Consider the following 20241-nt stretch of genomic DNA (forward strand, 5'->3'; position numbering starts at 1 on the left):
TAGAAAATACTGCAGACGTTGCTGTCTTTTATAAATAGCTGAACAATTTTTAATTTGCCGTCTCAGTGTAAATCGTTATATTGTTACCAGAAATAATATCAGCTAAAGAAGTGTATGATGTGCTATAAACTGTTTAACAGATAAAAGAAGTGTCAGCGCTCAAAGACTTTTTTTCTCAAATGAAACTAAAAAGAGGAGTACTATTGTATCATAACAAGCCAGTTAAGAAAGGTTATGAGGAATCGCTAATTTGGATTCTTATTGGAACATTTTACTTCAATACAGTGCAAAATTCTGTACTTTTGCTACAGTGCTGCATATCTTCCGGTGGATTATCTTGGTCGGGTGTGAGGTTGTTCGTTGCAGATGAATTTTCCTTTTCCATTCTTGTCGACTCGATTGGATCGTTGAAATCCGCTCTGGTTTCACCATTGTGTTTTTCTTCTTTTCTGTCTTCTTGCTTCGTTCCTTCAATGGGCTTTACAATGGGCACGATATGCTGACCACCATTTTTTCGTCTCTGGTCCTTCGATGCGTCACCACTCCTAGATCGCTTTGAAAATTTTGGCTTGGCGTCGCTTTCGTCGTGATAGTCAACATCACAGGCCACATCATCATCATCAATCCAGTCAAGTTTGTACCGTTTCTCAAAAGCCGTTCGGTCAAAGACGCCCTGCCAAGATTCGATATATTGGAGAGCTTGTGCAAGATGTTCAAGCAAGACCATTCTAGGATGGTTACCGTCTTCATCAACAGCAGCAGCGCCGAATGTAGAATATTTCCCCTGGACCGTCTTTGCTACTAGGCTAGCCGTGTAAAACAATTGGGGAAGACATCTGGACCAAGGTGCGACGCTTTCGCATATCAGAGTATCTCCTTTTTCGAATCTGCGCTGTTCTGTCGCAGGAGACAAGTGCTCTAACAAAGGCGCCTTGAACTTCTCACCTTGGTAGTCAATGGTAAATAACTATTCTTGTACCGTGTATATATAATCGATCAGGTCACTGACGCGATACCATTTCAGCTCCGAACTGACAATGGTATCTTCTATTGACCAGCTCGTATACATAAGTTGCAGGTGGTTAGCAACGAAAGTTGATTAATGGCGGCTTAAAATCGCACTGAATATGTACGTATGAGGAGGAGGCTAAAGGTACTGTAGTTGTAGTTGAGTAAGTTAAGTAAAGAAAGAAGTGGGAGTAGCCTATAATGTTGATAGGTAATCAGATGTCAAGGGAACATTTATATAAATTTACATACAGTAGTACAGCTTTGGGCATACAGGCAGCAGTATACACATTGTTCTTCATTGTGTTGATTTCCCACTAATAAGTGAGCTATGTTGCGATCCCATTGTGTTTCATCCTTAAAAATCGACAAACGCAATCTTTGTCCATATCGTATTTTCGATCTGCAGCTTTTGATAACGTATATATGTTGCATGATTTTGGATTTAAAAATTTCGAAAGATACACACTTTGCTTCAATATAGCGAACGTTCTCATTATTGACTGTACTACTGTAACCCACATACATATATAATACAACAATTACGTACATATACACATGAATGGAGCACCATCACATACCCAAGTATGCTAGCAATTCTGTATCAACACTAACTAACTTTGGCTGTCCCGGTATCTGTTGATTCAATGCTACATAGGGTAGTAAAAAGTGATCGGCGTGTTACAACCAACAGTTTACAAAGCCCGTGCCAGAAGTTGGATAGAAGCTTTATGTTGCTGCAGATCACAGGTATGCATGAACTGGGCGATACAGGCTTACTGACGTTAACAAAACCTATCGGATAACTACGCCATAGCGCTTTTCGAGAGCCCTTATCGTTTTACTTGCTCTACGGACAAGTATATTTACTTTTGCAAAAAAATAGCTCGGGCGTCATTGTTCGAGATGAACAAGGTCTTTGGAACGGGAATAATAAGAGTTTAATAAAAAGCTTAACGTACTTAAAGTATGTACAATACTGAAAGAAATGACAACGAAGAACAGAATACTTGCGCCCAGGCAATTGTACTTAGGTGGTTTGTTTGTTAGATATGCTATGGAATCACTTTTCTGATAATAGAGGAGTAATGTATATACATGTATATGCTAGGAGCATATTATATTTGCAATTTTATTTTATTGAGTATTATATGTAAGGTGCCCAGCCTATTTATGTATATAACATATACAGACGGTAAACAATGTTAGTCATCATAAGGTCAATAGATCAGAAACAGATGGGAGACGTGTATCTATACTTTACCGACAAACATTTGACTCAGGTTCTCGTTTGAGGAGGCTGAGGCGATGAGTCTCTTGACTTCATTGTTGACGGAGCGGCCGTTGTATATTTTGTTGTCGATTTTCTCCATGTGTTCGCGGGTGACCTCCTAATTATTTTGTAGAAGGGAATTTTTGGTTAAGGCTCGATCGTGAGTAATCAATAGCACAGTCATCATCATCTTTGACACACACCATGTACACTCTTGCTTCTCTCCTCCATTAAAGCAGTAACCGGGCGAGGCCGAGGAGGAGACGGCTATAGAAATGAAAGAAAGCAAGAGATTTGATCGTGAGTCGTCGTGATACTTCTTGACAGACATTCACACTACCACACGCACGGCCATGCGATGGATCCCGTTTCCCAAGAGTTATACGTACAGTTGGTGACGAGGAGGAGGAGGAGAAGGAGAAGGAGAAAGAAGCGGAAGAGAAGAGGCCAAAGAACTATGGATGGGTGGGTACGCGTACCTTTTTATATAAGACTCGTTGTGAATAATTGGAACAATCAATTAGATTCTTTGGCAATTGCGTGATTTGTCTGTTGTCCAATAGCCAAACGAGCGCATAGGCGATGAGGTCAACATTAAGAAAGAGCACAATGCATGTTTCAGTCAACAGTGCGGCAGAGAAACGATCGTTTTTCATTGACCATTCTACATTATTAGCTATAGTGTCGTCGTTTATAATTCGAGGATTGTATCAATATTGGCATCATTCTATAGCCACGGCTCTGCTCTACATGAATATTTCTTTGCTGAATGACGAACATAGTCAGTTTATTTGAAAAGGAAGGAAGAAGAGGGCACTGTCGCAACTGAGTTTCAGACTCGATTGTTGGAGAAACAAGTTTTAGACACGGTGTAGGGGAACCTGGCATCGTCTTTTTAAGACTAGGCAATTTCCAAAGCAATATTCCGCCGCAATTATCGTCGTAACTGTACATGATATTAGTATCATGTTAAAGCTAAAGACCTGCCCTTTCTTTTGATAACCTATTGCTAATGTGTCATGAATGGATAAAGAATGAACGGGAAGGAGTAAAGAGTTTGTACAGGACTCGTGGGAAGGCAAGTTCCCGATGCATGAATTTCCTGCAATTGCTTCCGCTGCACACAAGTACGGGAAAACATTGACGCGTTTGTTGTATAGAAAATGATCGTGCTATTTTGTGCGCTGTAGCATTCAAGTTAAAATTAATGAGAGTGTTATCCTCCCAGTAAGGAGGATAAAGGTACCCGACGAAGGGTTATGGTGTCGCATCAAAAGTTGAGAGGCTAAATCAATATGAAGTCACTGCGCTCAATTTAATAGTGACACTGCTCAAAAGAAAGAGTATGTAGCAATTTGAGGTATACTACGCTAATATTTCCCTGGGACAAAAAAGACTTTATATAAGCTTAGTTGTATGTCATGGTTGTTGAGGGACCAACCCTAAGCTTTTGCCTCTCAATGTGACACTTGATTATATAGACGTGGAATATCATGCGTAAAAAAGGTACATCTCGGATTTTGCGTATGACTATTGCAATTGCGCTACCGTCGACAGTGACGATAATGAAGTCCACCAGTTATCGCTGAAAGATCAATTCTCTGACGCGTTCGTTCTGTGTGATTAGTTTTAAAGTTATAAAAGCTAGTTGATGTGGACGTTTTTCCTAAGTACAGCAAGTTGGCATTTTTAATTTTCAAACCCATACTATGTATTTCGTCTTATCCATGTTATTCCATCTATTTGCATCATGGCTCTTCCGCACAAAAATCACACCCGGCAGGGTACAAGCCCTGCCTCACCCCAATCGCCCCCAAAACCGCAAAAACTCGACGTTCCTCGACTTTCATTCGCCAAAGTCGTTCAGAAACATCGACAGTCGCTCATGCGACAAGAATCAGAGACTAGAGAATTGCTTGACGATAAAAACAACACCCGCACTACTCGGGTTATCCATTCCAACATCTGGCGTGTTGGTGGATCACCCGCCTCAGCAGACAGTGTCTACTTCGACGTTAGTAGCCGTACCGAACCAATCCCGCGTATTCTTGCCACCATCAACCAGCAGTTCCCCGAGAATTGTGGTGCGCAATCAATCCAAGAAGGCCCTCGCGTTATCATCGAGCTCTACTCTGAGGACCCGGAAGTGATTCAAGCTGCCTTAACCCAAGGACTTCACTTTAAAGACGGCGTTATCATTCTCGCCTGCAACACTCTATCAGGAGATGCCCAGATCAAGAAAGTGCGCCTATCCCATCTCCCCTACAGGAACCACACTGCATTAGTCGCGGGCATTATCAACAGCCTCAGCGTATACGGCAAGGTATTAGACTGCGGCATCTATTGAGACGCCGTGTCCGGCATGTACTTAGGCAATGGCTTCGCGGTGCTGGACCGCCAACCTATACGAGATGAGCAACCTTACTATGACCTCGCACACCGTGTTCAATGGGAAACAACTGAAGACTGCTTCTACGCCACCTGGGCCTCCATGGCTCTACATTGCTCGCGTTGCCACAAACCCGACCACCATGTTCGTATCTGCCCGGAACGCCCTCAGGCACATCGTGCCTGCTGGACCTGCGGACAAGTCGGGCACATTTCGGCCGGCTGCCCGGACAACCCCAACAGCTACAAAGGGAAAACTAACAAGCGTCGCCGCAACGCCGACCGTCAGACCAAGAGTACCATCTCTATCACCGCCCAGGCTAATCCCTGATATTCCGCTTCCGGTGCTGTCCACGCTCGATAACATTCTGCTACAATTGACCACTGAGCACCTCCTCCACATCATCTTTCGCCGAGTCCCTCAGCGTTTCCACCGTTTCATCCAGAACGTCAGCACCATCATCTACAACCGACTAGCGCTTTTTTACCCGCTGCTCTTCGTTCCTTCCGGTGTTAGTCCGGTTTCCGTTATTCATCAAGAAAAATTACGTCAGAGAAGTTTTTCAATCACAGAGTAAATTTTTTCAAGTTCCCACAGCGACGCGACCAACTCCCTTACGGAGTCCACATTAAGCCGCCCCTCCCCCAATTTTTTTCAAAGCCAGCAGAGTGGCCTCCACATTAACAAGGGCGGCCCACAACAACAGCTGAGGGACTTTGTGCTTTTTTTTTAAACAGCATTGGCATTCAATTATTAATGGCGGCAGGCAGATGGAAAAAGGACAGTAACATAAAAAGTAAGTTTTTATTATGTGGTGTGTTAAAAAGAACAGCAGCGTTGAAAAGGAGGGAAAAAAGAGTGAGTTTCTTATAACCGCGATTTCTTTTGGCTTTTGAATCTTTATTAGATTAGTGAAGATGGCAGTAAAGAAAAAGTCAATGGCAAACTCGGAAATAGTATACACGTTGAAGACAGGCTTTTATTGAAATATTATTGAAGGTAACGGTAAGAGCTTGCTTCTTTTTAAAGGGAGGGAAAGATGGCGGATCTTTTTGACTTTGAATGGTTTTGTAATTTGACACACAGCATTTTAAAGAGGGATCGTTCAACAATCGTCCACGAATATATATGCTCGCCTTCACTACACGTCAACGAAAAGAAGAAGAAATGTACAACACACGTTGACGGAAACCAGAAACATAACAAACGAACAAGTAACGCTGCTTTTTCAATACTCGCCGCAACTCATATGACGATTTGCTTCTAACTGCCATCCCAAGATTTTAAATCGTGCATCTTATCAAACGTTGCTGATGCTCGCCAGTAAATGTACTCGACATCCATATGTAAAATAGGACCGGTAATCACGCACAACACAATACGAAAGCAGGGGAGACATATGTACAGCAGTATTACGTGTTTTTACTTACGGCGGCCTATCCTTTTTCATGCATATATTTGATCCACTTACTGAACAACGGCAGTACACAACAATAATATTATGGCGGTTGCTTCTTACGGACGAGTAAAACGAGCAAGAAAGGGATGCCACAATGCGTTTTTAAAGGGAGTATATCTTTCATTGCTGTAGAATAGTGGGATCAGTAAGATGAGCGGGTATACAGAAACCATGTTCCTTTTCTCTTCATTGATAATAAAAACCGTACATTATATCGGATTTTTATCTATAGCCAATCTTCTGGGCGAGATGGATATTTATATCAAGTGATGAGCTGAAAGCAGGATACTTTTTTTAAGGATCAGAGGATAGAAATACGATATATATAGTTTGAATAATACAAAGACAGGCTAAGAAGGAAGAAGAAGTACTGGAAAAAGGGTGTTAATGGCGGCGATGTTGTATTTGCAGGCGACGGTTTGTGGGGACAGTGCCGATGCTATCGAGGTTTTGTTGGATTGGGATAAGCTGCTGTATGATATCACCTAGTGATTCATCATCAGCAGCACTAACAGTGACATCACTTGAATGGCGTTGCATCTGGACAAGCATTGCTTTAAGGCGCTGTGCATTTGTCTCGGTAGGTACAACAGATAGTGGTGATTGTGGACGGGGAGTGTGTGTTTGTGTGTGTTGGGTGGTGGATGTTATTGCGCTGGTGTTGGGCTCATCATCAAACATTGTTGCAGGTTTGGTAACTAGAACTTCAAGGTCGTTATGGTCGTAAAGCTCGAGCGCAAACATGTGCTTACAGGGAATATGGCGGCGCGCAAAAGCAGGGCAGGAACAGGCAGTGATATCATCATTGGTGACAGTAATCTAAAAAATGTTTACTTAGAATGATATATATGCATATGTCTCTGTGCTATATATAATAATACCGTGTATTGTATTCCAAGGTTGGTGAATGAGCGAGCTGTATAAAGATTATCATGCTTTTGGACCATTGCTTCGAGCTGCTCTTCGCTTAATGCTTCTGCTTTCTGCTCTGATGCACGAAGCTCACGATCGACTGTGCCCAACCGTCCAATGCCTGATTTTTGCATGCGGATCCGTCACTTCATTCTCTTTTCAACTGTGGTAGACAGTAGCGTTGCAAGAGCATCAATACAACGGTTTCGACGACGTTCTAGGAAGCGTGTCTTGAGCTGATTGTGCCAGCTTTCCACAAAGTTATTAGTCTTCATATCGACGTTGATATCCTGCTCGAAACAGTAGACCCATTCCTTGTACACTTCGTTCTGAATCCATTGCTGTTGAAAATACTGCAAGATTTGCTGTTGCTTGCCCAGCGTTCAAGAAATACATTCACAGTGTCGTAGTACTCCGCTTCGGTTTGTTTATACATTAAGGCATGGAGGTCGCCAAAGATAGCCTTGATGGTGGTCTCCTTGTTTTATTCATCATCTACAACAACTTTCTTGCAGATGTTGCTGTGCCAGGAATGCATGACATGCCATGCACACAATGGGATTGCAGTAGTGTTCCATGTGTCCTTGATTGCCTTTTTCTCAGTGGCACTGCAATCGATCGTTACTTGTTGTGGGGTGACCCCGCGTTGCTTAAGGCCCATCAACCATTGGTATAGCGGCTCCGATGACTGATCGTTTGTTATGAGGTACGCCACAGGAAGACCACGCCCTGTTCCAGTATGGCAGATTACGATGGTGTACATGATGGTATTAGGGTAGATGGTAACATCATGCGTAGCATCCAAACAGAAACCACCGGCATTCAGCAAGTGGTGCTCTTGCCATGGTGACATAAAGCCGCAAGCAAAGGTCGAAGAGCAGGTTCCATCTGGGAGCAGTGTACCTTGACCGTAAACAAAAGTGTAATAGCTTTTGTTCTGCTCATGCTCGAGAAGCCAAAGACCGATAGACTCAAAGTCGTTGAATGCCTTTCTCGTTCTACCGACATTAACCGTGTAGTATACATTGTATACATCCTCGTATGTCACATAGCCGCCACGTCCACGCACGCCCTGTACCTTGTCATTCACGATTTGGACTACGCGCGCAACATCATCAACCTCGTCGAGCTTTTCTTGTATAAGCTTAGTGAGCCTTGCTGGTTTTGGCAGATGGCGTAAGACACCAAGCGGATGGTTATGCTGATGGTAGAAGCGGAAAACTACCCACTCAGAATCATGGGTGTACTGCTTAACTTGAAGCACTGCAGGGCACTGGACCTTTTTAGATTTGCTTTGTAAAGGTCTTCTTTTCTTGTCAATGTGATCATCTCCTTGGCGCTCAGGATGGGGATTCTTGGTGCCCACACAATGACAATTGAAGCTGTGTGAAAAAATCACATAATGCTCGGTATGTCTTTACGCTGGACTTTGGGGCTGATATACATACTATCAGCATATCTCTTATAGCTCATATAAAACTTTACTGTAATAAACTTACTGCCATCTTCATTGAGAACGCGTCCGTTTTCAGACATCCATTAGCGTAACGTTTTTCCTGCTCAGCCAGCGTTCCCCCGTTTCCTCTGGATAGCGTGCAATAACCTCTAAGTACGTGGCATGCAGCTCAACTTCTTCGCAACGAAGTGATTCGGAATTCAAAGGCAAACGAGACATGTTAATTGCGAGATTTCGAAATGAATAAAAAAACTTGGTAATGAAGTCAACAAACTACTCCGTCCCTGTCTTCGTGTTAAATACTCAGCTACTTATTGTACCACCACTTCCATGTTCCTAACACTTTGGTAGGAACGCCGTGTTTGATATCGCAAGCATATGTATCATTGCCTCAATAAACAAACATGCATAATAGCAATAGTATATCAGTAATGTACGGTTTTTATTATCAATGAAGAGAAAAGGAACATGGTTTCTGTATACCCGCTCATCTTACTGATCCCACTATTCTACAGCAATGAAAGATATACTCCCTTTAAAAACGCATTGTGGCATCCCTTTCTTGCTCGTTTTACTCGTCCGTAAGAAGCAACCGCCATAATATTATTGTTGTGTACTGCCGTTGTTCAGTAAGTGGATCAAATATATGCATGAAAAAGGATAGGCCGCCGTAAGTAAAAACACGTAATACTGCTGTACATATGTCTCCCCTGCTTTCGTATTGTGTTGTGCGTGATTACCGGTCCTATTTTACATATGGATGTCGAGTACATTTACTGGCGAGCATCAGCAACGTTTGATAAGATGCACGATTTAAAATCTTGGGATGGCAGTTAGAAGCAAATCGTCATATGAGTTGCGGCGAGTATTGAAAAAGCAGCGTTACTTGTTCGTTTGTTATGTTTCTGGTTTCCGTCAACGTGTGTTGTACATTTCTTCTTCTTTTCGTTGACGTGTAGTGAAGGCGAGCATATATATTCGTGGACGATTGTTGAACGATCCCTCTTTAAAATGCTGTGTGTCAAATTACAAAACCATTCAAAGTCAAAAAGATCCGCCATCTTTCCCTCCCTTTAAAAAGAAGCAAGCTCTTACCGTTACCTTCAATAATATTTCAATAAAAGCCTGTCTTCAACGTGTATACTATTTCCGAGTTTGCCATTGACTTTTTCTTTACTGCCATCTTCACTAATCTAATAAAGATTCAAAAGCCAAAAGAAATCGCGGTTATAAGAAACTCACTCTTTTTTCCCTCCTTTTCAACGCTGCTGTTCTTTTTAACACACCACATAATAAAAACTTACTTTTTATGTTACTGTCCTTTTTCCATCTGCCTGCCGCCATTAATGATTGAATGCCAATGCTGTTTAAAAAAAAGCACAAAGTCCCTCAGCTGTTGTTGTGGGCCGCCCTTGTTAATGTGGAGGCCACTCTGCTGGCTTTGAAAAAAATTGGGGGAAGGGGCGGCTTAATGTGGACTCCATGAGGGAGTTGTATAAAACACGCACAAGCAAGTTCAACGAACGGGAAGAGAAAAAAACCATTCTTTATTTGATACATGATACTACTAATCAATAATAGGGTGTCGATGTGTTAGCTTCCCTGCTCTTAAGCAGGTACTGACAGGAGCAACCACGAGAAGGTCCATCGACATCTGCTCCCGTAACCCTCTCCCCACAAAGCTAGGGTCTTGTCTTGGTCGCTTTTTTGTGGATCATCAAAGGTCGATTGGTATTGAGATGCCCAGTCCGCTCTCACCAATCGCGAAGCTACAAAAAAAAAGCACCACCCACCCACCCACACACCCACTTACCTTCACCCACTTACCTTACGCCTCCGCCCATGCCTACAAAACAAGCACCACCCACCCACCCACACACCCACTTACCTTCACCCACTTACCTTACGCCTCCGTCGCCCATGCCTACAAAACAAGCACCACCACCCACCCACCCACACACCCACTTACCTTCACCCACTTACCTTACGCCTCCGTCGCCCATGCCTACAAAACAAGCACCACCACCCACCCACCCACACACCCACTTACCTTCACCCACTTACCTTACGCCTCCGTCGCCCATGCCTACAAAACAAGCACCACCACCCACCCACCCACACACCCACTTACCTTCACCCACTTACCTTACGCCTCCGTCGCCCATGCCTACAAAACAAGCACCACCACCCACCCACCCACACACCCACTTACCTTCACCCACTTACCTTACGCCTCCGTCGCCCATGCCTACAAAACAAGCACCACCACCCACCCACCCACACACCCACTTACCTTCACCCACTTACCTTACGCCTCCGTCGCCCATGCCTACAAAACAAGCACCACCACCCACCCACCCACACACCCACTTACCTTCACCCACTTACCTTACGCCTCCGTCGCCCGTGCCTACAAAACAAGCACCACCACCCACCCACCCACCCACGACCTACAAAACCCGCGTTAGCCCCCACTCCCTCCCCAGACACTCACAAAAAAAAGAAAGGGACTTACCATACGTGATCGTGAAAAAGTGAAAAATGAAAAGAGAAAGAAAAAGTGAGGAAGCAACACGCTGCGGAAAATGGGTGTCTTTTTATGGGCAAAAGTTCATTTCCAAAAAGAACTCTGGTCTGGGCTCAATGAGATTCTGAAGGGACGCTTGCTTTTTTTTCCTTTCCTGTATCTTTTTTTTTGCGTACAAAAAACTAAAATAGGCAAAGATAAGCTCCGTGCTCAACAAAGCGCACAACAATGACAGACGACAGTAACACGATCACAACGCGCATTATCACACTTTGGCACTGTTTTTTATCTTTTTTTTTTTTTACTTTCTGTGTTCGCGTAGTTCAGTTCGCGAAAATAATGGAAAGGAAAAAAGTTTTATTATTATTCCAATGCACATCACGTAGTTCAGTTCGCGAGAAAAATGGAAAGGAAAAAAAGTTAGTTCGGAGGATACGTTCCGAGCCAATCTGGTTTGCTTTTTTCGCATGTATCATACTTCACGCGCACCCTGGGAAAAAGCAGACAGATAGGATATACGATCGACGCTGTTTTTCTTGAAAAGAATCCCTTTCTCTGCATCCACCACGCTTGCCAGCTTACGATTATCGTTCGTTAAGCTGACCACCGAGCGAGCTCAATGCGAGACTAAAGACGACAAGCAGTCTAAAACCACACCTCCATAAGCGTATACAGTGTAGTGTTTTCGCCTGGACGAGTGACGTCCCCCAACTTTGGTTCCATCCCCCCATCCAACCCCGCGCCTCCAACTTTATTCACGGCCAGCACGGAAGATCTGCGCATGAAGAAGCCGAGCATGACAGCAAAGTACAATGGAGACCCTGCGCAAAAAACATCGTAACTTGGCCTCAGAGCCTCGAAAAAACAAGGGTTGAGTATGTGCATGTTGCTACGAGTCTGCCCATTGCGCTGGTTGCGGTTGTGTGAAAAAAGCGCTGCGAATCGCTTCGCAAGAGCAGCCGCCATTTCGCTCGGAATTGGTCAAAATGGGTGACGCGAATAAAATAAAATGTGTTTTGACAAGCTTGTCCTGGCAACAAGCGGCTTTCAGGAACATGGATTGTCATGACTACTGAATGCCATGGCAATAAGCAGCTTTCTTATGCAGCGTGGTTATAAAGCAAGCCTCATAGAGAAGGATGTTAAAACGAGCAAACCAAACAACCTGAAGAAGCAGCCTGTATGGATAATAGTAGCTCTAGGATGACGCGCATACTATGCTGAAAACAGCCATGCTGCTCTATAATCTGGCTTTGACAATTTATTTTAAGCTGCCCACATCCATCATTGCGGGCTTGGAAGATCGGCAGCATATACTCGTATAAGAGAGCGTTTTTTATTTTCGTTACACACGCCACGACAGTTGATACAACAATGGCCGAGACTTTCTACAATGTCTCACTGATCCCATGAAGAAGCTGGCTGCGGCGTTTAGCACATGTTTACTCCAAACAAAACCCAAACAAACAATTTATTGTTCAATATAAACAACATTGACCCGAACCCTGTACAGAGACCCTTTGATCATTGGCCTGACCTTTGCGCTATCCCAATCTAATACACGCCCAGTCATCCTGCTGATAAGATATTAACCAACTTGCATAACACTATCCGCTATCTCCCCCCATCCCCCATCCCCTTCTTTCCTGATACTTTTCCTTTTTTGGTTAATAATTCACCAATATAACTAGTAACAAGACAACCATTCCAAGTGCATCATCAGCTGTAAATAATCATCAAGAGCTCACAAACGACGTCATATCACGTCAGCCCATTCGGGTTATAGCCGTTTATTGCTCTACAGATGTTGTTTACATGAACTGGATCATTCGAGTATAATGTTTCCGTGCTTTATGGTGGATACTGTCTAGTCCCTTTGAAACCTTTGACCGGTCTTTCTTTTCCATCCACAAATCAATAGCTTATGCCTGGCAAAAGAAAGGATCTTTCCAATCAATCGGCATCAATACAAGCAAGAAAACAACGCGTCATATCGAGCGATATTTAATGCAAGTTACTTATTCCCCCCAAAGTGGAGGGAAGCAGGCACAGAATAAAGGGACTTGAGAGAAAAAAGAAGTGCAGCAGTATATGTTTCGTCAGTGAACAAAAAAAAAGCATTGTAACTACATGGTGTGCCGTTCATCTTGAGACAAGGTAATTATAACAGTGCATCTGTAAATCGTAAAGATTATTAAGAATGGGGAGCGGTAGCAAAATAACACAGGGAGAGCAAAAGCGCGACTTTATTTTCTTACTATTACGAGTTTGCATCTGCACTTTTATACTAACGGTAACTGTCAAAACCTGCTCAACTCATTTCTAATAGACACAATTATAACAGCGGCTCGAAATGAAGTTGGATTCTACGCGTGATGGATATCAGCGACGATGTATGCGTGAAATTGGCTCGGATCATCGGCAGATATCGAGCTTCTGGTACTCGGAAAAAAAATGTGCCCCCTTGGACGGTCTTTGGTGCCCATGCTGGAGGTAGGAGCGATTTTGATGTCTATCGCTTTAAATAATTCTACATTTAAGCTGATATTTGTGAATAGAAAGAAGCAGATTCCATAATTGCTTATGGTTTCGAAGCCATTAAGCGTCTTAGAACCGCGATTGAAAGGCTGGAAAACGCGTTTGAACCGGAGAAGCTTGGTGAAAAGGCTTTGCTTAAGCTTAAAATGAAAGATGCCGAATTTTGTCTATATGAACAGCGCTATCAGCTGCGTCATATACGATTGGCATCTCAGTAGCGTAAAGTCATTATCGATTAGTAGTTCGTGAAAGCCTGTGCCAAAACTGAACAATTTTTATAGGATGCGCCGCTTGCCGCTCGTTGCCATTAGAAACAAGCAAACTATTGGAGAATGTGAGCTTTTCACCAAGTACTTTGATCCCATCTTGGCATCGCTATTCTCTGATCCTGACAGAAAAGTGCTCCTTCGCTGGTCCAACGTCATGTCTGATGAAAATGACAAGATCCGCCCTGACGCCACAATATCCAAGCTACGGCAGCGCGACTTTGGGCCCAGTCTTGGATATGGAGAGGTCAAAGTTGCACGTCCCACCATCGATAACCACGCGCTATGCCACGATCTTTTGCGTTTGGCAACTCTAGCAAAGGATACCATTGATACCATGCATTGGAAGCCGCTCTGACCTTCCAGGTGCATGGTTTTCATATCACTTTTTTTCTGACGCGCCTCCGCCACGATGGAATCTATGTGATGCAAGAAGTTGCGCAGCTTACATTTCCCCGGTTTTTAGAAGAGCTAGCAACATTTGTGTCCTTGAAAAATATGCGCACATTGATGACCCACCTTCTGGCGTTTGTGTCAACCTGTCCGTGCCGCTTCTTCGTGGCAAGAAAAACGGCGCCCCACTCATCCCTCCATTTATTCTTTGATTGATTCAACCAAAAATTGCCACCGCTTCTGCGCCCTGCGCTTTGAATAAATGCATCCATTCATATATATCTCCACATACTGCTGCCATCAATTCATTTCGTGTGAAGAATCCGAGCTTAATTGTTCAGATAAAATAAGAAAAAGTGAAAAAATCAAATTTGTAACTTTCTAGAAATGACCAGGTTGTAGGTTGTGAATTGATTGCATTATAGATATTTTTATACTGAGTTGCTATAGCAGGAGTGTCAGCGCTTGTAGTCTATGTGATTATCCGAGTTAAGATATCCATGTCGCCGCAGTAATTGACAAATTAACTGAGGTAAATTTCCGCATCAATCATGACAAAGTCGTATATGCACAACCTTGTTTCTACTTACTTGGCCACTGTGTATCCACCAAAGGTGTATCACTGGATAAACGCAAAGTATGCAACATCCAAAATATCCCTACACCTACAACTGGCAAAGCTATAGCTGTCTTCTGTGGTACTATCAATTACATGCGCTCTTACCTACCAAAAGTCTCTGAAGTTATGGCACCTTTAGACCGACTTCGCAATGCCAAATCTTTAAAAGGTTTATGGACACAAACAGAACAACACAGTTTTGACACGTTAAAGAAAATGCTACTTGAAGCTCCCATCCTGCGCTTTCCCGATTTATCACACCCTTTTCAGGTTGCAACTGACGCTTCAAATACCGGAATCGCTGCAGCACTTTTCCAAGTCATAGATGGTGAAACACGTCATATTGCTTTCATGGCTAGAGCACTCTCCAAGTCAGAAAGATCTTATAGCACTACACGACGTGAGCTCAGAGCTATTATATTTGCACTTGACAAATTCCACAAATATTTATATGGCAAACCGTTTAAATTATACATAGATCACAAAGCATTGACCTTCCTCCATACACAAAAAATAGCCAACGCTATGATGATCAGTTGGTTTGACACCATCTTACAATACGACTTTGAAATTATTCACCTACCAGGATTAGATAACATCCTTCCTGATCAATTATCGCGCCTTTTTCACATCGATGAAAAAGAGCTGGAAGGGGGTAGTGCTACGCAAATTCATACAAATAATAACACTGTACAAAATAAGACTCTCACAGTAAACACACAAACAAGTAATAACACTGACAACATAGATGATGACATCTATTTTGAACCACCCGAACATGAAAGACCGGAATTACTCAAAAAAGCACATGCATTTGGTCACTTTGGCGCTGAAGCTATCACAAAAGCACTACACAATGATGGTTTGAAATGGAACAATATGTACAAAGAAGCCGCACACATTGTAAAAAGCTGCCCTGAATGCCAGCGATTCAACATCACCAAGAAAGGTTATAACCCTTTGAGACCTCTTCATGCATTCTATCCGGGTGATCATTGGACAATTGATCTTGCAAGCGGCTTCGGCACAAGCCATCGCGGAAACAATTATCTCTTAGTCATGGTAGACGTATGCACACGTTTTTGTGTTTTACACACACTTCCTGATAAAACATCAGACACTGTCGTTCAAGCAGTCTTCGACACATTTTGCTTAGTGGGCTTTTGCCGTTATCTCAGCAGTGATAATGGTACTGAATTCAAGAACCAACTAATGACTCGTCTTCGAGAAGCCTCTGGATTCGACCAAAGACTTTCTACGCCTTTTCACCCAAGAGCTCAGGGATTGGCTGAAAGATTTGTGCAAACAACTGTTAACATCATCCGCAAGTATACAAAAGGAGCAGTTAGAGACTGGGACTTATATGTCAAACCAGCACAATTAGCCCTTAACAACAAAGTTGCCAATAGACATGGTTCTACACCATTTGCTCTTATGTTCAATAGAACAGTGAACGGTTTCAGGGACTATAGCAAAGAACAGATCCCGCGGCCACTCACAGAAGATGAGCTGCAAAACCGCATTGAACAAATGACAAACATTGTCTTTCCTGAATTTCGGAAAGAGCAAAGGCACTGGATGATATTAAAAAAGGCAAATACAATGCCAAGTTCAGAATCACCGATTATCCCATCGGAAGCACGGTCATGGTCATTGATGAATTACGCAGTAAGAAGATGGATCCAAGATATGAAGGACCATATACTGTAGTACGCAAAACCAAAGGTGGTTCTTATGTCCTTAGAGATGAACAGGGTCTATTAACTTCTCGTAACTACGCACCCTCACAAATGAAACTCCTATCACAGGATGAATTAATTGACACAGAAGAAGCATTTGAAGAAAACGGTAAATATTACACCGTACAGTCAATTGTAGACCACAAAGAGCTTGCACCAGGCAAATATCAATACCGGGTTAGATGGAAAGATTATACACCTGATGACGAATTCCTGGGAACCAGCAGAAGCATTTAATAGTCCACAACCAATCATGAAATATTGGGAACGTGTTGGTATCACACCACCGAAGCAAAGCAAAATACAAACTGCATTACCTGTGACGCACATCCCACAGCAATCACAACGTAAAGCAAAAGGAACTATTTCCAAACGTCAAGAGGGTTCCACACCTACACCATCTACTAGACGCAGTAAGCGTTTACGCACACGTTGCTAAGCACATTCTTCACAGAATAATGTTTAACCTGGAAGGGGGTGATGTGGTGAACCACATTAATACACTGCTTAAGATATCAACAATAAGATATTCGGTTAAACATTATAGCACACACGTATGAACACTACGGCATTTCGGCTAAACACTGTTGAATAAAATCTCTCACTCAGATGATCCACCTTACGTGAACAGGACAATGAACCTATCAACAGGTACCTCGGCCATTACATCAGCTAACGCCGGTTTCAAAGATGTGCCCGACTAACATAGCGACTTCAATAGAAGTTCTGATACGTCCTTGATCCATCCTCTATCACATAGTTTATCCATTAGTCGGATGAATTGATATCGCCGTCTTAGTAGCTAGAATATAAAAGAGCTTTATCTTTTGTTGGAATAAAACATCATCTCAAAGATACTTAATCTTGTCCCTTATTATCTTTATTAAAGCTCTATCATCACAAAGTGACATATTTGGAATGTAAACGTTAAAGAAAGACTACCCACGGAGTGGGTGATATAGCAAAGATCAGATACAGAAGTTAAATGAGAAATGGGCAGGACCGAAAAGCCTCACTGCCTCTACGGTGCTGTGTCTACTTCCACAGCCTTGCATCGCTCAACTACTGATCCTTCTATTCGATACCTACGCTGAACATTGTATTCGATGGCGTAATTAATACGAGCAAAAGCAGAGAGAAACGGACGGAGAAATAGAAGTACTCGGTAACACTCCTAGTTACATATCATTCCAGCAACAGCAGGAGCCGCATGAGTTCATCCATTTCATCATCCAAAATTAATGAAATGCAAGGCGTATCTGAAGCGGCTACTGAATATTATACACTTGTGGGATCGGCACATAGACAAAGATGTATTTAGAAAAGGATGGGGTCAATTAAGTGAGAAGTACAAGTATAGGGTAAAAGATGGACAGAAAATGTGAAAAGTTTTTGGTACAGCGTCAAAGATGGAAATATAATGCAGCGAAAAGAGCATGTTAAAGATGGGCGGAAATGTGGATGCGATTTTGTCAGAAAAGGTTTGGAGTGATTGTGGGTAGGTGAATGCGTGCTTATTTTTCTTGCGTATGTGAACACTCAGAGTCGTCGGCCTTTCTTTTTTGTGGGGTTATTTTGACAGGTCCGTTCAATGCTGATGGGATGATGACTGTGCTTGGTTCTGTTACGCTCGATACGAAATCTGACCTGTTTTTCTTTGGCTTGGCAACTACATCCATGGTCGATTTTACGATTCCCTGTTGTTTTCTCGTGAGCGGAAGTTGTGAATGCACTGCAGAGGAAATGAATAACGATGTTACCTTAATCTTAAGCATAGCTTCTAAATACGGGATGTAGGTTTCATAGAAGTCGATCAATGTTTCTGGAATTTGCTGTTGTTTGATTTCCCGGATACGGCACACGTATCCATCTGGAACGTCCATCACATATGTTTTCATACGCAGATCTGGTAGAAAATACGAGTGGTCTTTAGTCAAACAAGAGCGAAACGGATTGGTTGTCCCAGTGGAACTGAAGACTTACGTGTATGGACCATGCCTACCACTCGCAACGAACGGACACTCTCTTCATCGTGCTCGACCTTGAGGGTCCTTTGATAAGTAGAAGTCGCAAATGATTGCTAACCTTCATCAACTCCTGCCGTGGGGCTTGAGACAAGTCCACAGCAAGCGTTGATGAAAGCTAGCGTCCACTCACTCGAATACCTACTGTGGGGCATGAGTTCATGATGCACAGAGGAATTCTTTTGAAAAGAGAGCGGGAGAAAAAGGCTGCTGTGAGCAGTTTTGGGATTGGTTGCTTATGAAGTTGCTAAGGAGCGGAATTGAAAAAGTATGTAGCCAGGTAACCAACCGTCACTGATGTACATAGGGATCCCACTAAAAATCGTGTCGTGTGCAGAACAATCACTGTGATACAAAATTACCAAAAACAGCATTTTCCGTGAAAATGGGTGTCTTTTTATGGGCAAAAGTTCATTTCCAAAAAGAACGCTGGCCTGGACCGTGCTCAACAAAGCGCAGAACAATGACAGACGACAGTAACACGATCACAACGCGCTTTATCACACTTTGGTACGCCTTTTCCATCTTTTTTCTTTTTATTTTACCTTCTGTGTTCGCGTAGTTCTGTTCGCGAAAATAATGGAAAGGAAAGAAATTTGTTGGGAGGGTATGCACACCAGCAACAACGGCGCTAAGGCAAGCTGTTCTAAGCTGAGAGAACCAGTTTAATGGTATGTTTCGCTTGCTACGCCCCTTTCAACCCCTTGACTAACCGAAAACATCGTTGGCACAACTTTCATGTGCTCAGAAGCAAGGCCAAGATTATGCATGTATGACTCTCGTACGAGCCGACCATCCTCCTTTCTTTTGTATTTTGTTTTTTTCCCACATACATCATACATCACCCACACATACGCCGACCACGTCTGATTGACTTTGAATCGCTACCAGTAATGTATGGTTTTTTATTATCAATGAAGAGAAAAGGAACATGGTTTCTGTATACCCGCTCATCTTACTGATCCCACTATTCTACAGCAATGAAAAGATATACTCCCTTTAAAAACGCATTGTGGCATCCCTTTCTTGCTCGTTTTCCTCGTCCGTAAGAAGCAACCGCCATTATATTATTGTTGTGTACTGCCGTTGTTCAGTAAGTGGATCAAATATATGCATGAAAAAGTATAGGCCGCCGTAAGTAAAAACACGTAATACTGCTGTACATATGTCTCCCCTGCTTTCGTATTGTGTTGTGCGTGATTACCGGTCCTATTTTACATATGGATGTCGAGTACATTTAATGGCGAGCATCAGCAACGTTTGATAAGATGCACGATTTAAAATCTTGGGATGGCAGTTAGAAGCAAATCGTCGTATGAGTTGCGGCGAGTATTGAAAAAGCAGCGTTACTTGTTCGTTTGTTATGTTTCTGGTTTCCGTCAACGTGTGTTGTACATTTCTTCTTCTTTTCGTTGACGTGTAGTGAAGGCGAGCATATAGATTCGTCGACGATTGTTGACGATCCCTCTTCAAAATGCTGTGTGTCAAATTACAAAACCATTCAAAGTCAAAAAGATCCGCCATCTTTCCCTCCCTTTGAAAAGAAGCAAGCTCTTACCGTTACCTTCATTAATCTTTCAATAAAAGCCTGTCTTCAACGTGTATACTATTTCCGAGTTTGCCATTGACTTTTTCTTT

General features: G+C 42.8%; 3 protein-coding genes across 3 annotated transcripts; 1 reads left to right on the forward strand and 2 right to left on the reverse strand.

Annotated features, from left to right (window-relative positions):
• Positions 1 to 49: 49 nt before the first annotated feature.
• On the reverse strand, positions 50 to 1310 carry BDB00DRAFT_790871 (uncharacterized protein; the record flags this gene model as incomplete). Its single annotated transcript, XM_053120995.1, has 3 exons — positions 50 to 102; positions 301 to 967; positions 1257 to 1310. 3 exons carry the CDS (start codon positions 1308 to 1310, stop codon positions 50 to 52), a joined length of 774 nt encoding a protein of 257 aa, XP_052975928.1.
• Positions 1311 to 13445: 12135 nt separating this feature from the next.
• On the forward strand, positions 13446 to 14513 carry BDB00DRAFT_841917 (uncharacterized protein). Its single transcript, XM_053124848.1, has 2 exons — positions 13446 to 14130; positions 14265 to 14513. The coding sequence occupies exons 1-2, from the start codon at positions 13845 to 13847 to the stop codon at positions 14435 to 14437; spliced, it is 459 nt and encodes a 152-aa protein (XP_052975929.1). The 5' UTR covers positions 13446 to 13844; the 3' UTR covers positions 14438 to 14513.
• Positions 14514 to 17627: 3114 nt separating this feature from the next.
• On the reverse strand, positions 17628 to 18788 carry BDB00DRAFT_841920 (uncharacterized protein). Its single transcript, XM_053124849.1, has 3 exons — positions 18563 to 18788; positions 18340 to 18485; positions 17628 to 18276 (listed from the first exon to the last, which is right to left on the reverse strand). Exons 1-3 carry the CDS (start codon positions 18573 to 18575, stop codon positions 18094 to 18096), a joined length of 342 nt encoding a protein of 113 aa, XP_052975930.1. The 5' UTR covers positions 18576 to 18788; the 3' UTR covers positions 17628 to 18093.
• Between the last annotated feature and the right edge of the window lie 1453 nt (positions 18789 to 20241).

This window comes from Zychaea mexicana (genome assembly GCF_025766255.1).
Source record: "Zychaea mexicana strain RSA 1403 chromosome Unknown BDB00scaffold_83, whole genome shotgun sequence".
NCBI classification, from domain to species: Eukaryota; Fungi; Mucoromycota; class Mucoromycetes; order Mucorales; family Lichtheimiaceae; genus Zychaea; species Zychaea mexicana.